General features: G+C 35.1%; 2 protein-coding genes and 2 pseudogenes across 2 annotated transcripts; 3 read left to right on the top strand and 1 right to left on the bottom strand.

Moving 5' to 3' along the window:
- Window positions 1-2,907: 2,907 nt before the first annotated feature.
- Window positions 2,908-3,889, bottom strand: LOC128178129 (uncharacterized). The gene is made up of 4 exons (XM_052845152.1): window positions 3,709-3,889; window positions 3,520-3,588; window positions 3,311-3,468; window positions 2,908-2,995 (listed from the first exon to the last, which is right to left on the bottom strand). Exons 1-4 carry the CDS (start codon window positions 3,887-3,889, stop codon window positions 2,942-2,944), a joined length of 462 nt encoding a protein of 153 aa, XP_052701112.1. The 3' UTR covers window positions 2,908-2,941.
- Window positions 3,890-7,197: 3,308 nt separating this feature from the next.
- LOC128176931 (D-aminopeptidase-like) lies at window positions 7,198-9,530 on the top strand (annotated as a pseudogene).
- Window positions 9,531-14,793: 5,263 nt separating this feature from the next.
- Window positions 14,794-17,146, top strand: LOC128176930 (uncharacterized; annotated as a pseudogene).
- Window positions 17,147-17,558: 412 nt separating this feature from the next.
- LOC128176697 (protein flp-like) lies at window positions 17,559-22,151 on the top strand. Its single transcript, XM_052843204.1, has 6 exons — window positions 17,559-17,861; window positions 18,216-18,412; window positions 18,922-19,092; window positions 19,775-20,035; window positions 20,922-21,172; window positions 21,287-22,151. Exons 1-6 carry the CDS (start codon window positions 17,748-17,750, stop codon window positions 21,835-21,837), a joined length of 1,545 nt encoding a protein of 514 aa, XP_052699164.1. The 5' UTR covers window positions 17,559-17,747; the 3' UTR covers window positions 21,838-22,151.
- Window positions 22,152-24,123: the final 1,972 nt, after the last annotated feature.

Below are 24,123 nucleotides of genomic sequence, written 5' to 3'. Positions count from 1 at the left end.
GAAAGATCATTTTTTAAATAAATAATCGATAGAGGAGGATATCTAAATACATGTATTGTTATCTAATAATTTAATATGATAAAGGTGGTCTCATAAAGGTGATGTCTGCCACAATGAGCCCTGTAATCTTTGTTTACCTATCTTTAATTTATTTACAAAAGACAGAATTTGTTTTTTATGTATTACTAACAATGTGATAAAAAAATTCCATCAAAATATTGACAACATAATCAGAGCGAGTCGACTCTTAGGCCCTTCAGGCCTTTGATTTTTTATAGATTTTAAAAACAATAACTGATATAAAGAAAGCCAATGACAATAAATAAAGGATAACATCTGAAACTTTTGTTTGGCATTTCTTTGGAGCACTGGTCATCATAATGCCTTCAAAATGCATTTTTATACCCCCGCTCCGACGGAGAGGGGGTATACTGTTTTACCCTTGTGTGTCTGTCTGTCCGTCCGTAACAAAAATTTCTGTCGCATTTATCTCAACTATTTATCGCAGATGCTTGAAATTTTTACACAGTGTATGTTAAGGCATGCCATATCGTGGGATATATTTTTGTACCAATCGGACGTCAACTTCCTGTTAAATGACAACTTTGCTTATTTTTTAACCAAAATTTTCAAACAAATTTTCCTCAAAGATTTCTCAGCAACTTTTTATCGCAGATGCTTGAAATTTTTACACAATATTTGTATAGGCATGCCATATCGTGGGATATATTTTTGTACCAATCAGACGTCAACTTCCTGTTAAATGACGACTTTGTGTATTTTTAGCAAAAAGAATTCTCAGCAACTGTTTATCGCAGATGCTTGAAATTTTTACACAGTATTTGTATAGGCATGCTTTATCGTGGGATGTATTTTTGTACCAATCGGAAGTCAACTTCCTGTTTAATGAGTACTTTGTTTATTTATAGCCAAAATTTTCAAACAAATTTTTGTCAAAGATTTCTCAGCAGCTATTTATCGCAGATGCTTGAAATTTTAACACACTACAGCCTACTCCGGATATATTGAAATTCAGGGGACCATGCAAATTATTTCAATATATCCGTATTTCAATATAAGCGAAATTGACTGACGTGAAGCCGCCATTCTTGAAAGTTCAATCCCGATGTAAGCATAGAAAACCAAACCCGAACAAATTCTTTGGTCATCATTTATCTATTACAATGAACAGATTACATGGAACATTAGTCCTTGAAAGTTTGATTAAAATTATATCCGAAAGTTTTGTAAGTTTCATTTTGTTACTATCTTAAACCTCATCATCATAATCTCCGATCGCATTCTTTTACGTTTTAGAGAAAAATCACCAGACTCAAACGCTTCAAAACAGTACTGCTGAACGCTTCTTGTATACCATCGTAAGTGTACACGCAATAAGCTCAAAATCCTTAGCTATTTCGAATTTAGGCTTTGTCCTTTCATAGCCATAACTAGTTTGTATTTAGCGTCTAGAGATAAGGTATTTCTTTTCCGTGGGGTTTCCATATTACGTCTAGCATCAATACATGTACATCCGTATTCGTAAAAACAAAAATTTCAACAGTAAAAACATTTTACTTTTTAATAGAAGTATAAAAACACACATGATGAGAACTTTATTCACACCTTTGTATATCAACCGGTCAGTCTGGCATAATTACTGTCACCAACCGTGACGACAGCCGCCAGGGAGTACTTCAATATATCCATTATAAAAACAACTAATTGTCACCTTTTGGGACCGATCAGTGGCTTCAATATAAGCAATATTTCAAAATAGCCGATTTCATTATATCCGTTAAATCAATGCAAAGAATATGAGAGGCAAAACCTGGGGATTTATTTCTATTTCAAAATAAGCGGAAATTCAAAATAAGCGATTTCAATATAAGTGGAGTAAGCTGTATTTGTTTTGGCATGCCATATTGTGGGATATATTTCTGTACCAAACGGATGCCAGCTTTCTGTTAAATGTCGATTTTGCTTATTTTACATATTCACATCAGAGCGGGGGTATCACTAGTGAGCATTGGCTCACAGATATCTTGTTAGTTCAAGTTTCATCAATGAAAACTTATGTAAAACTTGTCCTTTATGTTATAAGGAAACAGATAGCTATAATATGCACCTTCTTTTAAGCTGTTATAATCTTTTAGAAGACAGAGAAATTATGCTTGAAAACGTTTTAGAATTTCTTGATGTCAACGAATAAATATTGTTTGAAAATCAAGATCCAGAATTACAGTTTTTATCCCTTATGGGATGTGTCAATGGTACAAGTTTTAAAAATATATCGTATACAAAATGAAAACAGATTTTGTTAATCATCGCATTTATGTTGTATAAAAACAGGAGGTTTCTTTGCAATAGATTGTCGTAATTCATAAATGTCTATCAAAATATGTACATATATAAATATGTTTTGTTTCTGTTCTATTTTCACTTGAATTTATAATTTGATTATGTAATACTCTTCAATAATTTGGAGGAAAAAAAGAATATCTTATCTTATTATTGATTAAGAGTACAATAAAATAAGCATATTTTCGCATTTAAATATTTACTTATGCAAGTATGTTCCATTATATAAACCTATAGAATAGCAATATTGTAAACAAAAAATCTCAGAAATCTTAACAATTGTGAATGATTTGTCTTTTTCAAATGTAAATATAAGTAATAAACAGCGAAGCTAAAAAGTTCACCAGGATATGAACTTGGTTGGTACATGATCAAATCTTCTTCGGGCTTCAAAGGATTTGACCATGTGACCAACCAACTTCATATCCTGGTGAACTTTTTAACTTGCTGTTTATTTCTTGAGTATATTGATTTAAGTAACCTTTGTCAACTGTGTGGATCCGAAATACAAATTGATCCATAAGACTGTGGCTGTTGATCAGGCTATTTTCCATCCATCCCTTAAAATCCCAAACCAATTTTACCATCTTTCCTCGCTCAACATATGATAGCTTTTGAAAAGCTTGAAGCAGGTCTGAAAATAAAAATATCATTTCCAGTATTGTAAAGAAAAACCAGCAGTGATGTCGTGAAGCAATTGTAATGATAGGTTTTTCAACTTGATGTGAAATTAGATTTTTCCATCTAGGGTCATAATGTCGCCTTTTAAAGAGCTTGAAAAATTTGAAAACTTAGAGTCTATGTCCTCATGTGTATGGCCAACTGGGAGCGTGTGCAGGTAACACAGAAGAAATAAAATATTTGTCACTGTATATGTCACTAACAGGTACTTATTAATGAACAGGAAATAATTCAATATTAAATTGTGCATTATGTAAACAAGAAATACCTCCTCAAATATGCCCAAATGCACTAGCAATCCTAAGAAGCACAAGACCGTCTTGTTTTTGTTGTCCGAAGCACTGTCTGTTTGCAGGTGAAGCTCTGTTCCTAGTGCATCTTTGATTTCTGCCAAAAAAGGATTTCCATATACATTTGTATATAACACTTGTGTCTAAGCTCTAGTTAACTTGTCTTTTCTATTACTTTTACAAAAACAGTTGGCATCATGTGGATATTGCATCAAATCAAAATGGCCAAATCCAACTTTTCTCATTCCTGAAGTTTCTGAAAAACAAGTAGTCCAGAAATATTGAACTTGAGGGACACACGTATGTACATGTACTTCAGTTACTAGCAATGTGTTCTGAATTGCAAATGTTTTATATGGATTGCTCTATATGTTACCTGAATCTCTGTGGACCAGTACGCCCAGCAAGTGTGTCCTTACTTGCTGCAGATTCGAAATCTGTTTCGAATTTCTTGCTTTGGTGTATAGAATGGGAATGTTAGTTTTCTTCTGGTCCATTCCGTCAATGATTATCGTCAGGAAGCGCTTCGGATACAAACATGACGCCTCTCTTCTCATGTAGTAGATTTTCTACATATAGTTTTGTTAGAATTGAAAAAAGAACAGGATAAAACATTTAATTTCTCCCTTGTTTCACTTCTCTGAAACTAAATATTTTCTTGACTAATTTATTGAAAAATAAAACCAATTTTTAGGATTGGTGTGTTCGTTACAAATCACATTTAATATTTATTCATACAAATAAATGACAAGATAAAAGTAACAATTTAACAGCAGTTCAATATTAGTTTTATTAATTATCTTTAAAAAAAACATATCTGGGTCAGGGTGGGAAGGGAAAGCCAAAGACACAACCTGTACTTCTTTGTAACGAATATCGCAATAATCAATTTCTCCATGGTAAATCTATTTAAACTGAGTGCGAAAGTGCTAGTGCATGAAATAACCAGTCTTGAAGCAAACCAGATAAAACAGAAACTATCGGAAATTGATGAAGTTAAAAACTTAAAGAAATAAATGTAATATTGACCTAACATATTCCCAGTGTTCTCTCTTCTTGTCTATTATGAGCTTCTTTGCTTCTTTGTCATATCTTCCACATTCTTCATACTCAAAATGTAAAGTTGTGCAGATGTGGCACTTTGAAAATGGGTTTCCCTGTTTTTAAAAAATGTATAGTCATTTAACTCTATTCACTTGTCCAATTTTTTGGTGATTATACGAGCATAAATATTGTTCTACTTTCTCATTATTCTCAAATACATTACACAAACGTATACCTTGAAAATGGTTACATTAGAAAAAGAATTCTTCCATATCTTCATAAATGATGACTTTGTCAAAGACTGACTGTCAAGGTCAGAAGTCATTAGATTCCACACATCTGTTTTCTTCATTCCAGCAGGTAGCGTAACTTTTTCTTGGTGTGGCATATGTTCTCCTATGTCACTCACAAAATTCTGAAACCATCCTATGATCTCTGTCATTTGAATTAATTAATATACACATTTATCAAATCCATTTGCATACATGTAAAACTTAATTAAATTTTGGAACTGTGCATTTAAGGCAGCATACACATGTAGACCTTGTGTTTATGTATTACGCTTAATATGTCTTTCAGGTGAACCACTACAAGCTGGAGTAAAGAAATGTCTAACTGTAATTGGAGTAGACATCAGGAATGAAATGGTCCGCTCTTGTAATATAGCACTTTATTAAAAAAATATTACCCATCAAAAACGATGAATTAAAACAATTGGTTTGTTTTCTTTTAAATCAAAATCAAGCTCTGTCTCAAAAGTTGAAGTTGTGTTACAGTATCGTGTTGAACAAAAAGACAAATGTACAAGGACGTTATATGTAGAGGTATCTTATTTATGCATAGAATGTTCAAATCAAGCAATGACTCCAAATACTTCTCATGCTTAGATTATCTCATTAAAAACATCACCAAACAAACAAAATGTCATTCATTAGGTGGAGCAAACCTGCATTAGATCCAGAAAAAATTGTCAAGATGGCTTAAAACCATCAGTTGTCCAATGCCTGAATTGACTCTAGACCATCAGTCGTCCAATGCCTGCGTTGACTCTAGACCATCAGTCGTCCAATGCCTGAATTGGCTTAGATGACTATCAGTTGTCCAATGCCTGTATTAACTCTGTACCATCAGCCGTCCAATGCCTGCATTGGCTTAGTAGATCATCAGTCGTCCAATGCCTGCATTGACTCTTGATCATCAGTCGTCCAATGCCTGAATTGGCTTAGATGACTATCAGTTGTCCAATGCCTGTATTAACTCTGTACCATCAGCCGTCCAATGCCTGCATTGGCTTAGTAGATCATCAGTCGTCCAATGCCTGCATTGACTCTTGATCATCAGTCGTCCAATGCCTGAATTGGCTTAGATGACTATCAGTTGTCCAATGCCTGTATTAACTCTGTACCATCAGCCGTCCAATGCCTGCATTGGCTTAGTAGATCATCAGTCGTCCAATGCCTGCATTGACTCTAGACCATCAGTCGTCCAATGCCTGAATTGGCTTAGATGACTATCAGTTGTCCAATGCCTGTATTAACTCTGTACCATCAGCCGTCCTATGCCTGCATTGGCTTAGTAGATCATCAGTCGTCCAATGCCTGCATTGACTCTTGATCATCAGTCGGCCAATACCTGCATTGACTCTTGATCATCAGTCGTCCAATGCCTGCATTGACTCTTGATCATCAGTCGTCAAATGCCTGCATTGACTCTTGATCATCAGTCGGCCAATGCCTGCATTGACTCTATACCATCAGTCGTCAAATGCCTGCATTGGCGTAGTAGACCATCAGTAGTCCAATGCCTGCATTGACTTTTGATCATCAGTCGGCCAATGCCTGCATTGACTTTTGATAATCAGTCGGCCAATGCCTGCATTGGCTTAGTAGACCATCAGTAGTCCAATGCCTGCATTTACTTTTGATCATCAGTCGTCCAATGCCTGCATTGACACTTGATCATCAGTCGTCCAATGCCTGCATTGGCTTAGTAGACCATCGGTCGTTTAATGCCTGCATTGACACTTACATGTAATCAACAGTCGTCCAATGCCTGCATTGACTCTTGATCATCAGTCGTCCAATGCTTGCATTGACTCTTGGTCATCAGTCGTCCAATGCCTGCATTGACTCTTGATCATCAGTCGTCCAATGCCTGCATTGACTCTTGATCATCAATCGTTTGATGCCTACATTGACTTATAGATCGTATAATGCCGCCATTTTGTCCACATGAGGTCGTTCAATTCAGACATTGACAAATTAAAAGTAACATTGTGATATGTGTTATTTTCTTCCGAACCAATCAACATTGTTTTGAAGGAGTATATTTTGTAACTGGTGACAAACTGAAAATGACAATATCCAATGAAAATATTGGATACGAAGGGGGTTTTATACATTATTTTATTTTGATCATTATCATTCAAAATGTCTTTAAAAAAATCAACGATTGTTTAAACTCACTCATCTTAATCAATTTCAAAAACTTAACTTTATTACAAATGATACTTATTTGAAGATGAATAGTATTAGTATTTGCCCTTATTATATTTCAAGTTTGTATCATAATGTTTATAAACATTTCGCAAGAAACACTTCAAAACGACCATAATTCTTTTAGTAAATAAAAAAATAATAATGGAGACAAATAAAAAGTAGTTAGAACTGCATCTGATGTAACAATGGGCGCGCTTGATTTGTCTACGCCTTACAACCTGTGTACACTTTTCTCTAATCAAGTGCAAAAGTGTACACTTTAGGTGAACACCGTCTACTCTTTGTGCAGGGCATTTGTTGCAATGTACACTCTTGTTTTCAATATGGCGACAAAACGGTAAACTGAGAAATCTGAAGAATTTCTTTTGTCAGCACATGAAATTAAATATGCTAGAGTTGATAGCCTAATTGTAGCACATATTGCGTGTGTAAATATGAAAGTGTTCAAAGCATATGAAAAATAAATTCAAAAGCTTTGTATTTTTTATATGTATCAATAAAACATTTTGTCAGCAAAAGTCAACAGATATATTGAACATGTATAGTGTAATAAGAAGTAAGAAAAGATTTATACGCATTTATTTTTCAAAGCATATGAATGCACTAGCTCGCTAGTAATTTTGCCAGATTATACTTTTCAGTTGTAAAGAAAGTAAATTCACTTTCATAATTTTTTTTTTGCTTGACAATTACTTTACTGTTTTGCTGAGCATTGTGTCTCTCCTAAAATAAACTTATAAACAATTTTTAATAGCCTATTTAAAAAAAAACAAAAAACCACATACTGTACTTTGCATGAATCTGAAAACTGGCAAGGGTAGCAATGGATTACAAAATTGATTTATTTTCAAAAGCTATTAAAAGAATTGTCTCAAAAACGGAACTCCTCGGCAGCTTTCAATACTTTGGCGTCCATATTGAACACTATACATTATACACTACACCAAATTTCGCTTGATTATATGGTGTAAGTCATCTACACCAGGTGTACAACAGTGTAGATAAATCAAGCGCGTCTAATATATCACAGAGAGAGAGAGAGTATAAGTATAATTTCTGGTCTTTTACAGGCGGATGCCTTACATTGAGTCGGTACATCCATTCCGGACAAGTTTTGTCTATAGTAACCTGAACTACGCCTTAGTTACCTATATATCGGAGAATCTTGGCGGAAAAAGTTTGGAAGACTTGATAAAAGAATAACTATTCCAGCCGCAGGGAATGGACAGTTCCACGTTTGCATCAACTACTCCAGACTTTTCCAAGGTAGCTTCTGGATACAGAAATGGTCCAGGATCCCGACTCGTCCCAGTATCGCATGCACTGACTCGGTATATATACAATACAGATACATGTATTGAATGTACTTTGTAAAACCATTTCAGAGAAAAAAACTGTAAATGTAAATGAGTGTGGAAATGAACTATTATGATGTTCAATGTGTTGCTGGTTTTTTCAACCTTAAGTTGTTCGTTTTAGATATGCTGTTATGACTTGAATCTCTGGGTTCTTTGATTCCTTCTTCAATAATTATCTTTCATTTGCTTTAAAATAGTTTTCTCATATAAATTTACATTTAAATATCTTCTTTAATGATTATAATTCAATTGCTGGTTTTTTTTATTGATAGAAAACCATTGACAGAATTTTCACTTGCTATTAGTACCTCGTAACCAACTTTTATTTTAAGTCAGCTTTGTTTTAACAGCAAGTGGGCGATATGGGCAGGGTCTAATAGTGTCTTGACTAATGGAATTGACTACGCGAAGTGGATGAATTTTCACCTGAACGATGGCAAAGACAAATAAGGATTTCCATTGTTAAACGCAAAGTCGTTTGCATACCTCCATGCGCCACACAATCTGATCACATCGACGGGAAAGTACTTCCGACAGCTGCTGGTTCCAGTGACCACAGCTGATACAAGCTACGCGTTTGGCTGGAAGAACGGTTACTATAGAGGTATACAAATTATGTTTAAGAAAGGCCAAGCTGAACGGTTTTGCAATGAGTATGAGTACGGATTTGCTATGTAAATTTGATGTCTATGATTACCAATTGACTCTTTGTTTTAAAGAGCAATATTTACGAAATTGATACCTTCGATTCGTGTTTTTTTTAGGAATGTTGTGGTTTCTATTTAATTAATTTATTTTTTGGCTTAGGTATTTTTCTGTATGGTTCTTCCAACAATGCAGTTTATAGTGTATCAACATGCTTAAATTATCAAAGCGTTATTTGAGTTTTCAACGTCATTTTAATAACACTTTTTTTCTCCCATCCCAATATAATTTCCTACTTGCTTTAGTTACAGTGATAAATATTTCCAGATAAACAAAAAAAAAAGCTCTAAGCAATAAACGATTTTCTTGATAACAGAGACATTCTATATATTTGTTGTCAGGTAACCGAATTCTACGTCATACGGGCACTATCTTCGGTTACAGTTCATTGGTGACCCTTTCCCAGATCTTAACCTCAGGGTGTTAACTTCAATGACTGGGCAGGATGAACATTATACATCTTAAGACACCTGCTGCACAGTTTTCTCTCAGATAATTTGCTAGATGTAACGCCATGGCTAAACGCAACAACAATGTGCACTTTTCCAAATTCCTGGTACTCCTCTATTTCTTATTATTACCTTCCAGTCTAATGCGCCACCGACCTTTACAAAAATGTCCTCCAATCAACATATCAGCTCGGTGCTAGGATGACAACAGTAGCATAGTATTATGTATTCTTTTGTACCAACAATGTTTTCGGAAATATTCGAAATTTGTTTACAAAAATTTATGAATTAATTTCATACGATTGCACTCTATAGATTGCATATATATAAAAAGAAAAGAAACGTTAAACTTCATTTTGTTTACATTATTTACGAGTTGCTTACATTATCATGGATTGTTAAATCAAGAAACCAAAGACATATACGCAATGCATAAGTTTCTTGCCTTGCACAGTCAAAAAATGTTTTTGCTACACTCTGGAGAATTTTTCTCAAAATACCAACGTTCGATTAACAATCTGACAATATCATATTGCAGGGGGAGCCCAGACAATACTGCAAAACTTGTATATTTTATGTGAAGACCAAGAAAATGTTTACGTAATATTTTTTCACAAGGTAGATTTCTAAAACAGTGTGTCACCCATTGGTTACTGTTTGTTTGTTTCAGCTGAATGCATGATTCATAACATAAGATGAAATGCTTCCTATGCATAATTGGTTACATGCGCTATAAAACGCTCTAATACTTTGAACCTTTTAACAATTTCTCCCATTTTCTTTAATTAAGCCAATGATCTCTGCTTGATATCATTTTTTTATGTATCAGATATGTTTGCGTACCGAGTACCATAGGTACCGGTGTCCCTGGCATCTCTCTCTCAACTTTTGGATGGATCCTACGGTTTTTAGTCGGTCCACCATTGACTTGGTGATACTTGCATTTTGCTTCATGAGGAAGTAATTGGCTCTATCTTGATCTTGACATGGCCAAAACACATCCATACTGGGAGTATTTGCACGATACTGCTTGGCTGTCATGCTTACATGTATCTCTGATGTGCCTGCTAAGTTGGCGCTATGTAGGGTACGCTCTGAAGCAGGTCTTACAAGACAACATCATTTAACTGAAATAAAATAAAGTTATTGTCACTTCACAATCATCGCTATTTTTCTTCATTGGTTATATTATGAAATGTTATCAGAAATAAAGGTCACTGGAATGGTTCACGCACAATTTTGAACTAAAATAAATTATAACTGTTTTAACGAACGCGCTTTATTGGGATCTTTTTTCATTTATTACGCTTCGGAATTATTACTCTATTCATGGTGAATATATTTTGGTTTTTCCGTTAATGACCTTTTGACTTTGTACACGAAGTCGGATACAGCGCCTAGTACTATGTAGGGTCCTGTCCAATGGTTTTAAATTTTCGGACTTCTCCCTTTGGTTCTGGCTTTAGACGCGATCCATACATGTTGTCTAGGTGTATACTGCTTATGATTTGAATTGGTGTCATATTTTCTTTTCTGATTTTCATTTACTTCAATCATTTTTTTCCTGGCATATTCGTGGGTGACTCCTACATTGGTTTTCATTTTCTCAACAAAGGCGTGGTAATTTTCATATAACTGGTCTTCCCCTGGATGATGGCCATACACAAGATCAACTGGCAGTTTAAACTTTCTTCCCAGATTTAGGGTGCTTTCCATTAAACTGGCATCGCCGGATTTACCGGTGCTGCCTTCGTCGCCGATTGCTGGAACACGCGTCGCCGGCGAGCGATTGTGGCAACGCAATATACCGTTGCCGATTAGGAAACAAGTTGGCGTCGAGGTTATCATATTCTACATAAAATGCAGTCTACACTATTTTTTTCATTTGTCTCAACCATTTTTTCCCCTGATTTTTCTGCGTTAAGTAAGGCAATTCACAGAAACACGCTAAGTATCCATTCGAAATATCAGCAAAATATGTGAATTTTTCTTGTGACATTCTGATAAAACAATTCCTTGCTTTGTCATTCAGTTTTGTGATAACGGGAATTAAAATATTTACGTTTTAGACTTCATGTTCCTTATTTGGAATATTGTCTTAGAGTTAAAACTCAGCATTGAAGCAATGCAGAAACTACAATATACATTTTATAATGCTTATGGGCATTGGCATTATATGCATCCAGTGTGATTTCATTGGACAGAAGGAATACCTGCATTGGGTGAAGAATGAGTTATACTAATTGCTTGCATTGGATGATTGCAATGATGAATAAAGAGTTGCTCGATGCAGGCATTGGACGACTGAGAAGTCGCTCAATGCAGGCATTGGAAAAAAGGAAGAAACGCTCAATGCAGGCATTGGACGACTGAGGAGTCGCTCAATGCAAGCATTGGAAAAAAGGAAGAGACGCTCAATGCAGGCATTGGACGATTTAGGAGTCGCTCAATGCAGGCGTTGGAATAAGTGAAGAGACGCTCAATGCAGGCATTGGAAGATTGAGGAGTCGCTCAATGCAGGCATTGGAAAAACTGAAGAGATGCTCAATGCAGGCATTTAAAAAATTTAAGAGACACTCAATGCAGGCATTGAAAAAACTCTTCAAGTCGCTCCATGCAGGCATTGAAGACTAAAGAGTCGTAGAATGCAGGCATTGGAAGACTGAAGAGACGCTTAATGCAGGCATTGGAAGACTGAATTTATAGTGATAAAATGTAGGTATTGGATGTATTTTCAGTGGTTCAAACCAGGTATTGGGTGTCGTTTGATTATGATAAGTTTTTCAATGCAGGAATTAGCTGGGGGGTTTTTGTTTGTCAGTACGTTAGTTGCTCGATGAAAGCATGAAATTTGATAACTGCAACTTTGTTGTTTCTCGAATGCTAAAAATAATAACTGTTTAAGGTCACTATCTTCAAGCATCAACTAATAGTTACTTTACAAAACTAATTATTATGCGTTTGTGCACTAATATAGAATGATAACGAATGATGACAAAAATGTTCTGTTTCCTATAGTATTAGATTATTTGGTAGTGAAATTTCTCAGTCTGATAACACTGTTTATGAGACAAATGTATAAGGACGTTGTATGTAGAAGTATCTTATTTTATGCATAGAATGTTCAAATCAAGCAATGACTCCAAATACTTTTCTATTTATTTCCTTCATTAATTTTTAATATCACTTAAATCACATTTCATGCTTAGATTATCTCATTAAAACATCACCAAACAAACAAAATGTCATCCATTAGGTGAAACAATCCTGCATTAGATCCAGAAAATAATCAAGATGGCTTAAAACCATTAGTTGTCCAATGCCTGAATTGACTCTAGACCATCAGTCGTCCAATGCCTGCATTGACTCTTGATCATCAGTCGGCCAATGCCTGCAATGACTCTTGATCATCAGTCGTCCAATGCCTGCATTGACTTTTGATCATCAGTCGGACAATGCCTGCATTGACTTTTGATCATCAGTCGTCCGATGCCTGCAATGACTATTGATCATCAGTCGGCCAATGCCTGCATTGACTCTTGATCATCAGTCTTCCAATGCCTGCATTTACTTTTGATCATCAGTCGTCCAATGCCTGCATTGACTCTTGATCATCAGTCGGCCAATGCCTGCATTGGCTTAGTAGACCATCAGTCGTCCAATGCCTGCATTGACTCTTGATCACCAGTCTTCCAATGCCTGCATTGACTCTTGATAATCAGTCGGCCAATGCCTGCATTGACTCTTGATCATCAGTCGTCCAATGCCTGCGTTGACTCTTGATCATTAGTCGTCCAATGCCTGCATTGACTCTTGATCATCAGTCGTCCAATGCCTGCATTGACTCTTGGTCATCAGTTGGCCAATGCCTGCATGGACTCTTGATCATCAGTCGTCCAATGCCTGCATTGACTCTTGATCATTAGTTGGCCAATGCCTGCATTGACTCTTGATCATCAGTCGTCCAATGCCTGCATTGACTCTTGATCATCAGTCGTCCAATGCCTGCATTGACTTTTGATCATTAGTCGTCAAATGCCTGCATTGACTCTTGATCATCAGTCGTTTAATGCCTGCATTGGCTTAGTAGACCTTCAGTCGTTTAATGCCTGCATAGACCATCAGTCGTTTAATGCCTGCATTGGCTTAAAGATCGTATAATGCCGCCATTTTGTCCATATGAGGTCGTTCAATTCAGACATTGACAAATTAAAAGTAACATTGCGATATGTGTTATTTTCTTCCGAACCAATCAAAATTGTTTTGAAGGAATATATTTTGTAACTGGTAAAAAACTGAAAATGACAATATCCAATGAAAATATTGGATACGAGGATTTTATACATTATTTTATTTTGATCATTATCATTCAAAATGTCATTAAAAAATCAACAATTGTTTAAACTCACTCATCTTAATCAATTTCAAAAACTGAACTTTATTACAAATGATACTTATTTAAAGATGAATTATATTAGTATTTGCCCTTATTATATTTCAAGTTTGTATCATAATGTTTGTAAACATTTCGCAAGAAACATTTCAAAACGACCATAACTGTTTTAGAAAATAAAAAAAAATAATAATGGAGACAAATAAAAAGTGGTTAGAACTGCATCTGATGTAACAATGGGCGCGCTTGATTTGTCTACACCTTACAACCTGTGTACACTTTTCTCTAATCAAGTGCAAAAGTGTACACTTTAGGTGAACACCGTCTACTCTTTGTGCAGGGCATGTGTTGCAATGTACACTCTTGTTTTCAATATGGCGACAAAACGGTAAACTGAGAAATCTGAAGAATTTCTTTTGTCAGCACATGAAATTAAATATGCTAGAGTTGATAGCCTAATTGTAGTACATATTGCGTGTGTAAATATGAAAGTGTTCAAAGCATAAGAAAAATAAATTCAAAAGTTTTGTATTTTTTATATGTATTAATAAAACATTTTGTCAGCAAAAGTCAACAGATACATTGAACATGTATAGAGTAATAAGAAGTAAGAAAAGATTTATACGCATTTATTTTTCAAAGCATATGAATGCACTAGCTCGCTAGTAATTTTGCCAGATTATACTTTTCAGTTGTAAAGAAAGTAAATTAACTTTCATAACTTTTATTTTGCTTGACAATTACTTTACTGTTTTGCTGAGCATTGTGTCTCTCCTAAAATAAACTTATAAACAATTTTTAATAGCCTATTTAAAAAAAACCCAAAAAACCACATACTGTACTTTGCATGAATCTGAAAACTGGCAAGGGTAGCAATGGATTACAAAATTGATTTATTTTCAAAAGCTATTAAAAGAATTGTCTCAAAAACGGAACTCCTCGGCAGCTTTCAATACTTTGGCGTCCATATTGAACACTATACATTATACACTACACCAAATTTCGCTTGATTATATGGTGTAAGTCATCTACACCAGGTGTACAACAGTGTAGATAAATCAAGCGCGTCTAATATATCACAGAGAGAGAGAGAGTATAAGTATAATTTCTGGTCTTTTACAGGCGGATCCCTTACATTGAGTCGGTACATCCATTCCGAACAAGTTTTGTCTATAGTAACCTGAACTACGCCTTAGTTACCTATATATCGGAGAATCTTGGCGGAAAAAGTTTGGAAGGGTTGATAAAAGAATAACTATTCCAGCCGCAGGGAATGGACAGTTCCACGTTTGCATCAACTACTCCAGACTTTTCCAAGGTAGCTTCTGGATACAGAAATGGTCCAGGATCCCGACTCGTCCCAGTATCGCATGCACTGACTCGGTATATATACAATACAGATACATGTATTGAATGTACTTTGTAAAACCATTTCAGAGAAAAAAACTGTAAATGTAAATGAGTGTGGAAATGAACTATTATGATGTTCAATGTGTTGCTGGTTTTTTCAACCTTAAGTTGTTCGTTTTAGATATGCTGTTATGACTTGAATCTCTGGGTTCTTTGATTCCTTCTTCAATAATTATCTTTCATTTGCTTTAAAATAGTTTTCTCATATAAATTTACATTTAAATATCTTCTTTAATGATTATAATTCAATTGCTGGTTTTTTTTATTGATAGAAAACCATTGACAGAATTTTCACTTGCTATTAGTACCTCGTAACCAACTTTTATTTTAAGTCAGCTTTGTTTTAACAGCAAGTGGGCGATATGGGCAGGGTCTAATAGTGTCTTGACTAATGGAATTGACTACGCGAAGTGGATGAATTTTCACCTGAACGATGGCAAAGACAAATAAGGATTTCCATTGTTAAACGCAAAGTCGTTTGCATACCTCCATGCGCCACGCAATCTGATCACATCGACGGGAAAGTACTTCCGACAGCTGCTGGTTCCAGTGACCACAGCTGATACAAGCTACGCGTTTGGCTGGAAGAACGGTTACTATAGAGGTATACAAATTATGTTTAAGAAAGGCCAAGCTGAACGGTTTTGCAATGAGTATGAATACGGATTTGCTATGTAAATTTGATGTCTATGATTACCAATTGACTCTTTGTTTTAAAGAGCAATATTTACGAAATTGATACCTTCGATTCGTGGTTTTTTTTTTTTTTTTTAGGAATGTTGTGGTTTTTATTTAATTAATTTATTTTTTAGCTTAGGTATTTTTCTGTATGGTTCTTCCAACAATGCAGTTTATAGTGTATCAACATGCTTAAATTATCAAAGCGTTATTTGAGTTTTCAACGTCATTTTAATAACAATTTTTTTCTCCCATCCCAATATAATTTCCTACTTGCTTTAGTTACAGTGATAAATATTTCCAGATAAACAAAAAAAAAAAGCTCTAAGCAATAAACGATTTTCTTGATAACAGAGACATTCTATATATTTGTTGTCAGGTAACCGAATTCTACGTCATACGGGCACTATCTTTCCCAGATCTTAACCTCAGGGTATTTACTTCAATGACTGGGCAGGATGAACATTATACATCTTAAGACACCTGCTGCACAGTTTTCTCTCAGATAATTTGCTAGTTGTAACGCCATGGCTAAACGCAACAACAATGTGCACTTTTCCAAATTCCTGGTACTCCTCTATTTCTTATTATTACCTTCCAGTCTAATGCGCCACCGACCTTTACAAAAATGTCCTCCAATCAACATATCAGCTCGGTGCTAGGAAGACAACAGTAGCATAGTATTACATGTATGTATTCTTTTGTACCAACAATGTTTTCGGAAATATTCGAAATTTGTTTACAAAAATTTATGAATTAATTAATTTCATACGATTGCACTCTATAGATTGCATATATATAAAAAGAAAAGAAACGTTAAACTTCATTTTGTTTACATTATTTACGAGTTGCTTACATTATCATGGATTGTTAAATCAAGAAACCAAAGACATATACGCAATGCATAAGTTTCTTGCCTTGCACAGTCAAAAAATGTTTTTGCTACACTCTGGAGAATTTTTCTCAAAATACCAACGATCGATTAACAATCTGACAATATCATATTGCAGGGGGAGCCCAGACAATACTGCAAAACTTGTATATTTTATGTGAAGACCAAGAAAATGTTTACGTAATATTTTTTCACAAGGTAGATTTCTAAAAACAGTCTTCATCTTCAAACTTTTTGCACTTTAAGAATCATTTAGTATATATTACTAGTTTATTACTTACACCCACAGCTCTGCATTTTACAAAAGTAGTGGTTTAAATGTAGATTCAAATACAAGTTTACTGGTTTTAGTCCCCGGATTCAAATTTAAGTTTTTAACAGGGGTGTGAACTTATATGATGGTCTCGACTGAGATCCGTATATGTACCATTTAACAATTAAAGAATAAAACAAATAAAATAAAGTTAAAAATACTATTTATGGTTGCAATTGAAGGGATCAGCGTTCGTTCAGTGTGTCGGTGTCGGTGTAATTCTGTATCCATTAATTCGATCCGTGTGGTATGGTCTTGATCTAACTAACAATTACAGTCGCTTTTAAAGTGTGTCACCCATTGGTTACTGTTTGTTTGTTTCAGCTTATGATTCATAACATACGATGAAATGCTTCCTATGCATAATTGGTTACATGCGCTATAAAACGCTCTAATACTTTGAACCTTTTAACAATTTCTCCCATTTTCTTTAATTTAGCCAATGATCTCTGCTTGATATCATTTTTTTATGTATCAGATATGTTTGCGTACCGAGTACCATAGGTTGGGGACTTGTCAAAATAATGTAATTTGTTGTGGTTGCTACAATAAGAGCGAACGATTTAAATTGAACCCAAACCAGATTTTTCTCACCTATGACGTATTGGCGTATATATTAAACATATATAAAGTGTGGCGCTCAGAAGGACCGTGATAGAGACCTCATAAATCGGGATGGACGGTCGCTGTATAAGCTTGGTGTTTCTGGTACTGGCTTGCTATTATCCGGGTTCCTATTCTATTACACCCGCTGAATATGCAGATGCGGTGGATCAAACTTTGCAACAGGTGTGTAATTTTTGTGGTATTTATTTATTTATTCATTTTTAAACATTTTTTGAATGTATATGCAAAATTTTAGATCAGTTTTAGATTAACGCAAAGCTTTTTAAATGTTATCCCGTTTTGCAAAAAACCCAACAAGCAATACTGTAGTGGATTCACTATTTCAACTAACTGTATATATTCCGCCTTTTCACGTCCGTTTACATTTGTACAAGTATTAATAGATATTTAAGTAGAAATGACTACATAAATACATATACGCTATCATGTAATCAATATCACATGGCAGTTGTAAATCACTCAGCCCATTTGTCATGGGGTAAATCGGACTTTCAATTATTCTACCATTCATTGAAGGTGATGGACTGTGCTCCCTGGATTCCGGGGCTGACGGTCAGCGTTGTGAAGGATTTCCAGACTCTGTTCGCCAGAGGTTACGGGGAGACCGTCGTCAATTCGAACACTCCCGTCACAGAACAAACACTCTTCCAGATCGGCTCCATATCCAAATCCTTTGCGGCAACATTGCTGGTCAAACAAATGGAAGATGAAAAGTACTTTGAATTTCTAAATATAATACAATATAAATGTTGTTTTACAAGCTTATCATTAATCGATTATCATAAACAGAAAGACTTGGCAATTGTTGAATACTTGACTTATTTCATACGAGCATTTCATTCATATCATCTCATTTTGATAACATATTTTGCAATGGTTGAGTCAATGATGAATGAGGACCTTGCAACGTCGAATATTATGCACAATTACACAGTATTTGAGTTTTTTATGCTTAAAATATCTTACTTAGTATTTACCACATTTACATTAATTATTGGCGGCCTTGGATAAGTAGAGAAATATCAAATGTTTCTTGTATTTAGTTGTTTACAGACGAGGTTCAAAATACAGTCTCCCACAAACAAAGTGTACGCTTAAATTAGTTGTTTTTTAAATTTCATTATTTTGGACAGTACCGATATAATGCTTTCTCATATTTTTGTAAAAAGTCATAGTATTTTAGAATAACAAGAAAAGGATTAAACGTTTACGTTCCATTTAGTTTGGCCCTAACAACAAAGGTAAAAGACATGATGGACCCGGGATTTGTCTTCGTCGATCAAGAGCGGACGGATTCCGCCACGGTGGTGGACATTCTGGCCCACAGGATGGGAGTCCCTGACCATACCAATCTCAGGCTGGACCAGAACCTGACCAGGGCCAACCTCCAACAGTAGGTGCTTCTTATTGCAGAGAGAGGGTTTTTTTCGAAATGTTTGTTCTCTTTTAAGTTTATACGATTATTTGTGCTTGTAATCTTTGCTAATTTTACGATTACTCAAAGAGCTGCAACTTCTATGCAAACAGTTAAAGAAAGCTTTTTCCATTTCTTGGTTAGACAATCTACATTAATTTACTTTTTCAAAAAATAATTTCAGAGTGTCTATTTGGTGCTAGAACTATTATGACGTTATAATTGATTTGATGAATCTTTTCCCGTATTTTACGGCTTTAAAGGAATTTTGTAGAAAGCAAAACAATATTTTGACATTCTATAATTAATCACGGGAAAAGTAATTAGGGTACCTATATTCAATTTGCCATCATTTTAAAGAGGAGGTCAAAAACTTGTTTTGTGCCGTTTGTGGAAAGACTGTAGGCATTCTAGATTTATTTCATTAGTCGAAAATGGACAAAACTCCGAGATTTGTTACTTTTATCCTTCATAATTCATAGAAAATGGTTGTTTAAAACATAATTTTTCATTGTGTTTATCAAAACTTTAGGCCCCGGTACACCATATGAAACAAAGATTATTAAAAGAATTTATATCCTGAATTTCATAAACTTGTAGGCACCTTTCATTTACTAGATCTTGACCTTAAAGAGCAAAAAAACATCTTTCTATTGTGTAGACGTTTTGCCGCTATGACGCCGGTGAAAACGTTCGGGAAGTCCTTCTTGTACTCCAACATGATGTACGGATTTGCTTCCTACCTCTCCGAGAGACTGGGCAACGAGCCGTGGGAAAATTTAGTGACGTCGGAAATTTTCGACCGTCTTGGCATGACGTCATCCACGTTTATAACCACTCTGGCGGATCTCTCGGGCGCTGCACAGGGCTATGATAAAGGACCGAAATCCAAACCAAAGGCGGTTCCGTTGGAACTCAGCAAGTAGGTCGCGAAATAATTTCAGATTTCAAGTTAAATCTACATAATCTTGAATTTGGCAATTACTGTATTGGTTTGGATTTTAAAAAGATAGATTTTAGTCCTGTATGTTTATACAAACATTTCCTTTCAATACTTGTTTTCAGCATCAATCTGTACTGTCATTTTTCTACGATACTTCAAATTAAAGTTATATTATGTATGAAACTTACTGTATCGCTTCAACTTGATTATTTTAAAATTGTTCACAATGTCTGAAATGCATGCTGGTATTCTCCTAACCTTAATTTACATTTACATCAAGTTCATGTAATTTCAGAACTATTATGATGATTAACGAACCCACGTGTATAGAAATTCAATTTTATGTGTATTGCGAAAAGCAGAGAAAATACCGATAACAAAATTAACATTCCTGGCCGACGTTTTATGCTTTAACTACCCCCCCCCCCTGACGTCATATTTACATGCTGTTACTTTCATGCTTCTTTTCAGAGTTAAAATTTGCCGTGTTTACACAACTTGGTATTATCTATGCCCTAAGGTCTACCAGTTGTCGTTGATAAACAGTGTATTCGTTTCATAAGAATTCATAAGAATTATATAACTACAAAATAAAATATAGACATAAACGTTTCATCGTTAATTTAGTTCATGTATACGTATAGTTGAACTACGTTTATTTTTCGAAAGAAATTTGAAAATTTTGGAATAGTACATGTACTTGAGCTTTTTGTACATTTTCGCAGAGAGAGATAATGACTTTTACATTGTGACCGGGGCGAGATTAGTTAAAATTCCGTAAATGCTTGCACACTTTGCACATGTGCAGATAGTTGTTTTGCATAAAAAAAGGAAAAAACCTTAAGAATTTTTTTTTAATTAATAGGAAATGGGGGATCTGGGCAGGTTCAGGGGCCATCATGTCGAACGCAGTGGATATGGCTAAATACATGAACTTTCACCTCAGTAACACGGACAAGAATGGTAACGAGTTCATGACAACAGCGAATTTCAACGCCTTACACCAACAACACAGAAAACTGTCCTCTACCACGGTAAACACACACTTTGGAAATGAGGAGATCCCAACCACTGAAAATGGCTATGGGCTTGGCTGGAAGCGAGGACTTTATAGAAGTATGTAAAATGAAAATAGATTAACTTCTTCCGATGTTTTTTTTACAAGATGAGAAAATCGAAAACATTCATTTTTTAAAAATGTTTATTCATTCTAAAATGTGTTGATTGCAGACAACGACATTCTCCTACACGCTGGCAGCACGTACGGCTACAGGTCATTCATCACACTGTTCCCCTCTCAGAATATTGGCGTGTTCACTTCCATGAACGGCGAGGACGACGACTATATCCTGCGCGTCTTAATGCACAACTTCCTGTCTGACGTCGCACTTGGAGTGACGCCATGGCTTGATGCGTCATCTATCTGCGAAAGACTGACGGCGCCAAAGTACACGGGGTACTACAACACAAACAACCCACAAAGGCCCATAACCGAATATATAGGTCTGTACGTCAATCCCATCTACGGAAATTTGAATGTCGAGTTTGACCCAAACAATGAACACTTGGTCCTGAGGTACGGAGTCGCTACATGGGACTTTTGGACAAAATCAGGAAAGGACCAGTTCAAAGCAGAAGGAACTGGGATGATCAAATATTTGAAAAACATGTACCGCTTCACTTTCCTGACTAATGAAAATGACGGAATAGTTTCGGTAAGGGTAGACAGTTTCTGCTCCACGTGCGGAAACGACCCACCGATTTTTCATAAGGTAGTGTGATAAATCATGTGATGTATTTTTCCGAAATAAATCGAACTCCCCTATTATTGGTGTTTCCTTTTAAAGGGGCATGGTCACGATTTTAGTCAAACATTATTTTTCCGATTTTAATGTTTACAATGCTTTATAGTAAGGCATTTTTAATAGACAACCAAAATTTGAGTGTCATTTGTTGAGTTGTAAGGGAGTTTCAGGGCTAACAATTATTTGCTATATATTTACATTCTACTATGTTTTTCCATTAAATTCTGTTTTTCAATTGACGGCAGTTATTGACCGACGACTTCAAAAATAAATCATTCGATGCTGTAGTAAACAAAGATTTTGTTTTCATTTTGAATGTTGAAGGGAAAATTCCAGTTTTAGACCTTAAATGAATATGTTAAACATTAAAAACTGTTTATGTATGCTTGAAATGAATAATTTAGAGCCATTTTAACAAGACCTTAGACTTTCGGTTGGACGTAGCTATCTATTTCTTGCGTCAAAACAAGTTAAAAATGACGCGGTTTCAAACAAAACATGCACCGGTTGCGTAGTCTTAGCTCAGAAGCCAGACAAATCTTGTTGATTTCAAAGAGCCATGGCTGAGTGGCCAGCAATTATTTCACATTACTGTTTGACACAAGCTCTTGTTAAAATGGTTCTAAGATAGAGAAATAAGCTTGAAAAAGATGTTTACTGGTGTACTGAACCTATGTCAACAAAAACAGGATAGAAGCCTTGTTTACTGCCGTATATTGGCGCAAAACAGAGAATTTTGAAAACATCATGTAATTATTACTTTAGTATATATTAATCCGCTTGATAAATATCAATATAACTGACACACACGAAAAGAGAAATATTGTAGTGGGAAAGTCCTTTTCCCATTAGCGCTGCCACCAGCTGATTATCTCCCATCAGCAAGGAAACTTAAGTGACCCATAATAAAACATAACTTAATCTGACCTAATTAGCTCTAATACTTTTACTCCGACCCTGACGCTGACCATGACTCTGACTCTTGTTATATTTGTTCAAATGAATAAATTTGTTAACTTTCTGAATTTGTGTCTCATTACGATAAGTCTTTGGACTTCAGTTCAAGAGTCGGACTCTTGAACTGAAGTTAAATTTATTCATTTGAACAAATATAAAACACGACACAAAAGAAAAACGCGTAAACGACGAGATCGAGGGGAACAACTTGGGATAATTCACCATAGGCAATACAGTTTTGAAATAAAATGAATAAAGAACTGGAATTATGTGGGGTTATCACCCATTAAATTCAGTGAGCAATAAAGTTAAACTTATACAATGAATTCTCAGGGGAAAATCACCCTTCAAATTCTAGAGCTCTCAGGGGAAAAATCACTCTTGAGAAGTTCCCTATGCTTCAATTAAATACCACTTAGAATAATTACTAACTGCCGAAATTACTTGAGACAATCAACAAGTTCAAATTTCAACAAACACTAGACGACCTATAATTCATCATAGTCATCCAAAATCATCCCAAAAATGTAGCATAGTTTTAGAAATATAAGGTACAAACCTTTAAAAAAAATCCAGATTTCCCAACAAAGTTAACTTAATAACTAAAATAGAATCTGCCAAATCTACTTGTAACTTACGTTAAAAACTAAACTGATCAAAGTCTCAAAATTTTGCTAAATAAATTACTTTCTAATCCCTTTCACTTATCAAACGTAAATAAAAATCTTTAGACACGAAAATCAATAAAACTCCATTTAAAAATATAGATGCACAGCCTAAACAATACTTAAATAAAAACAACGACTTACCTCGTCTCCAGAATAAGAGAAAACCCTAAGAGAACGAGTTACAGAATTGTCTGGCTTTTATATCCCCCAAAACAGAAGTCCATACACCGCACTAGCGAAACATAGAACACGGAGTCTGTATCAATAGAAATCATTACAGAAAGTCTACATGCAGAGTTCTATTATAAAAATCAGGGGGGGGGATCAAATCACTACAATATTTTATTATATAAATAGTGCCTGTTTGGGAGGGTAACAGTTGAAATTGACACCCCGAGAAAACCATTGTCAACCGACGCGAAGCGGAGGTTGACAATGGTTTTCGAGGGGTGTCAATTTCAACTGTTATCCTCCCAAACAGGCACTATTTATTTTGTTATACTGAATGTCTTTTTTAAAATTTTTAAGAAAATTTTACTGCTTTTATATAGGAATAACGTGAATTCTACAGCGAACCGTACGCGCATAATTTTCGCGCATGTAACATTTTTTAATGTTACCCGTTGCCAAGTGCGTT

Source organism: Crassostrea angulata, chromosome 3, assembly GCF_025612915.1.
Source record: "Crassostrea angulata isolate pt1a10 chromosome 3, ASM2561291v2, whole genome shotgun sequence".
Taxonomy (NCBI): domain Eukaryota; kingdom Metazoa; phylum Mollusca; class Bivalvia; order Ostreida; family Ostreidae; genus Magallana; species Magallana angulata.
This window is presented reverse-complemented; position numbering and strand designations above follow the sequence as displayed.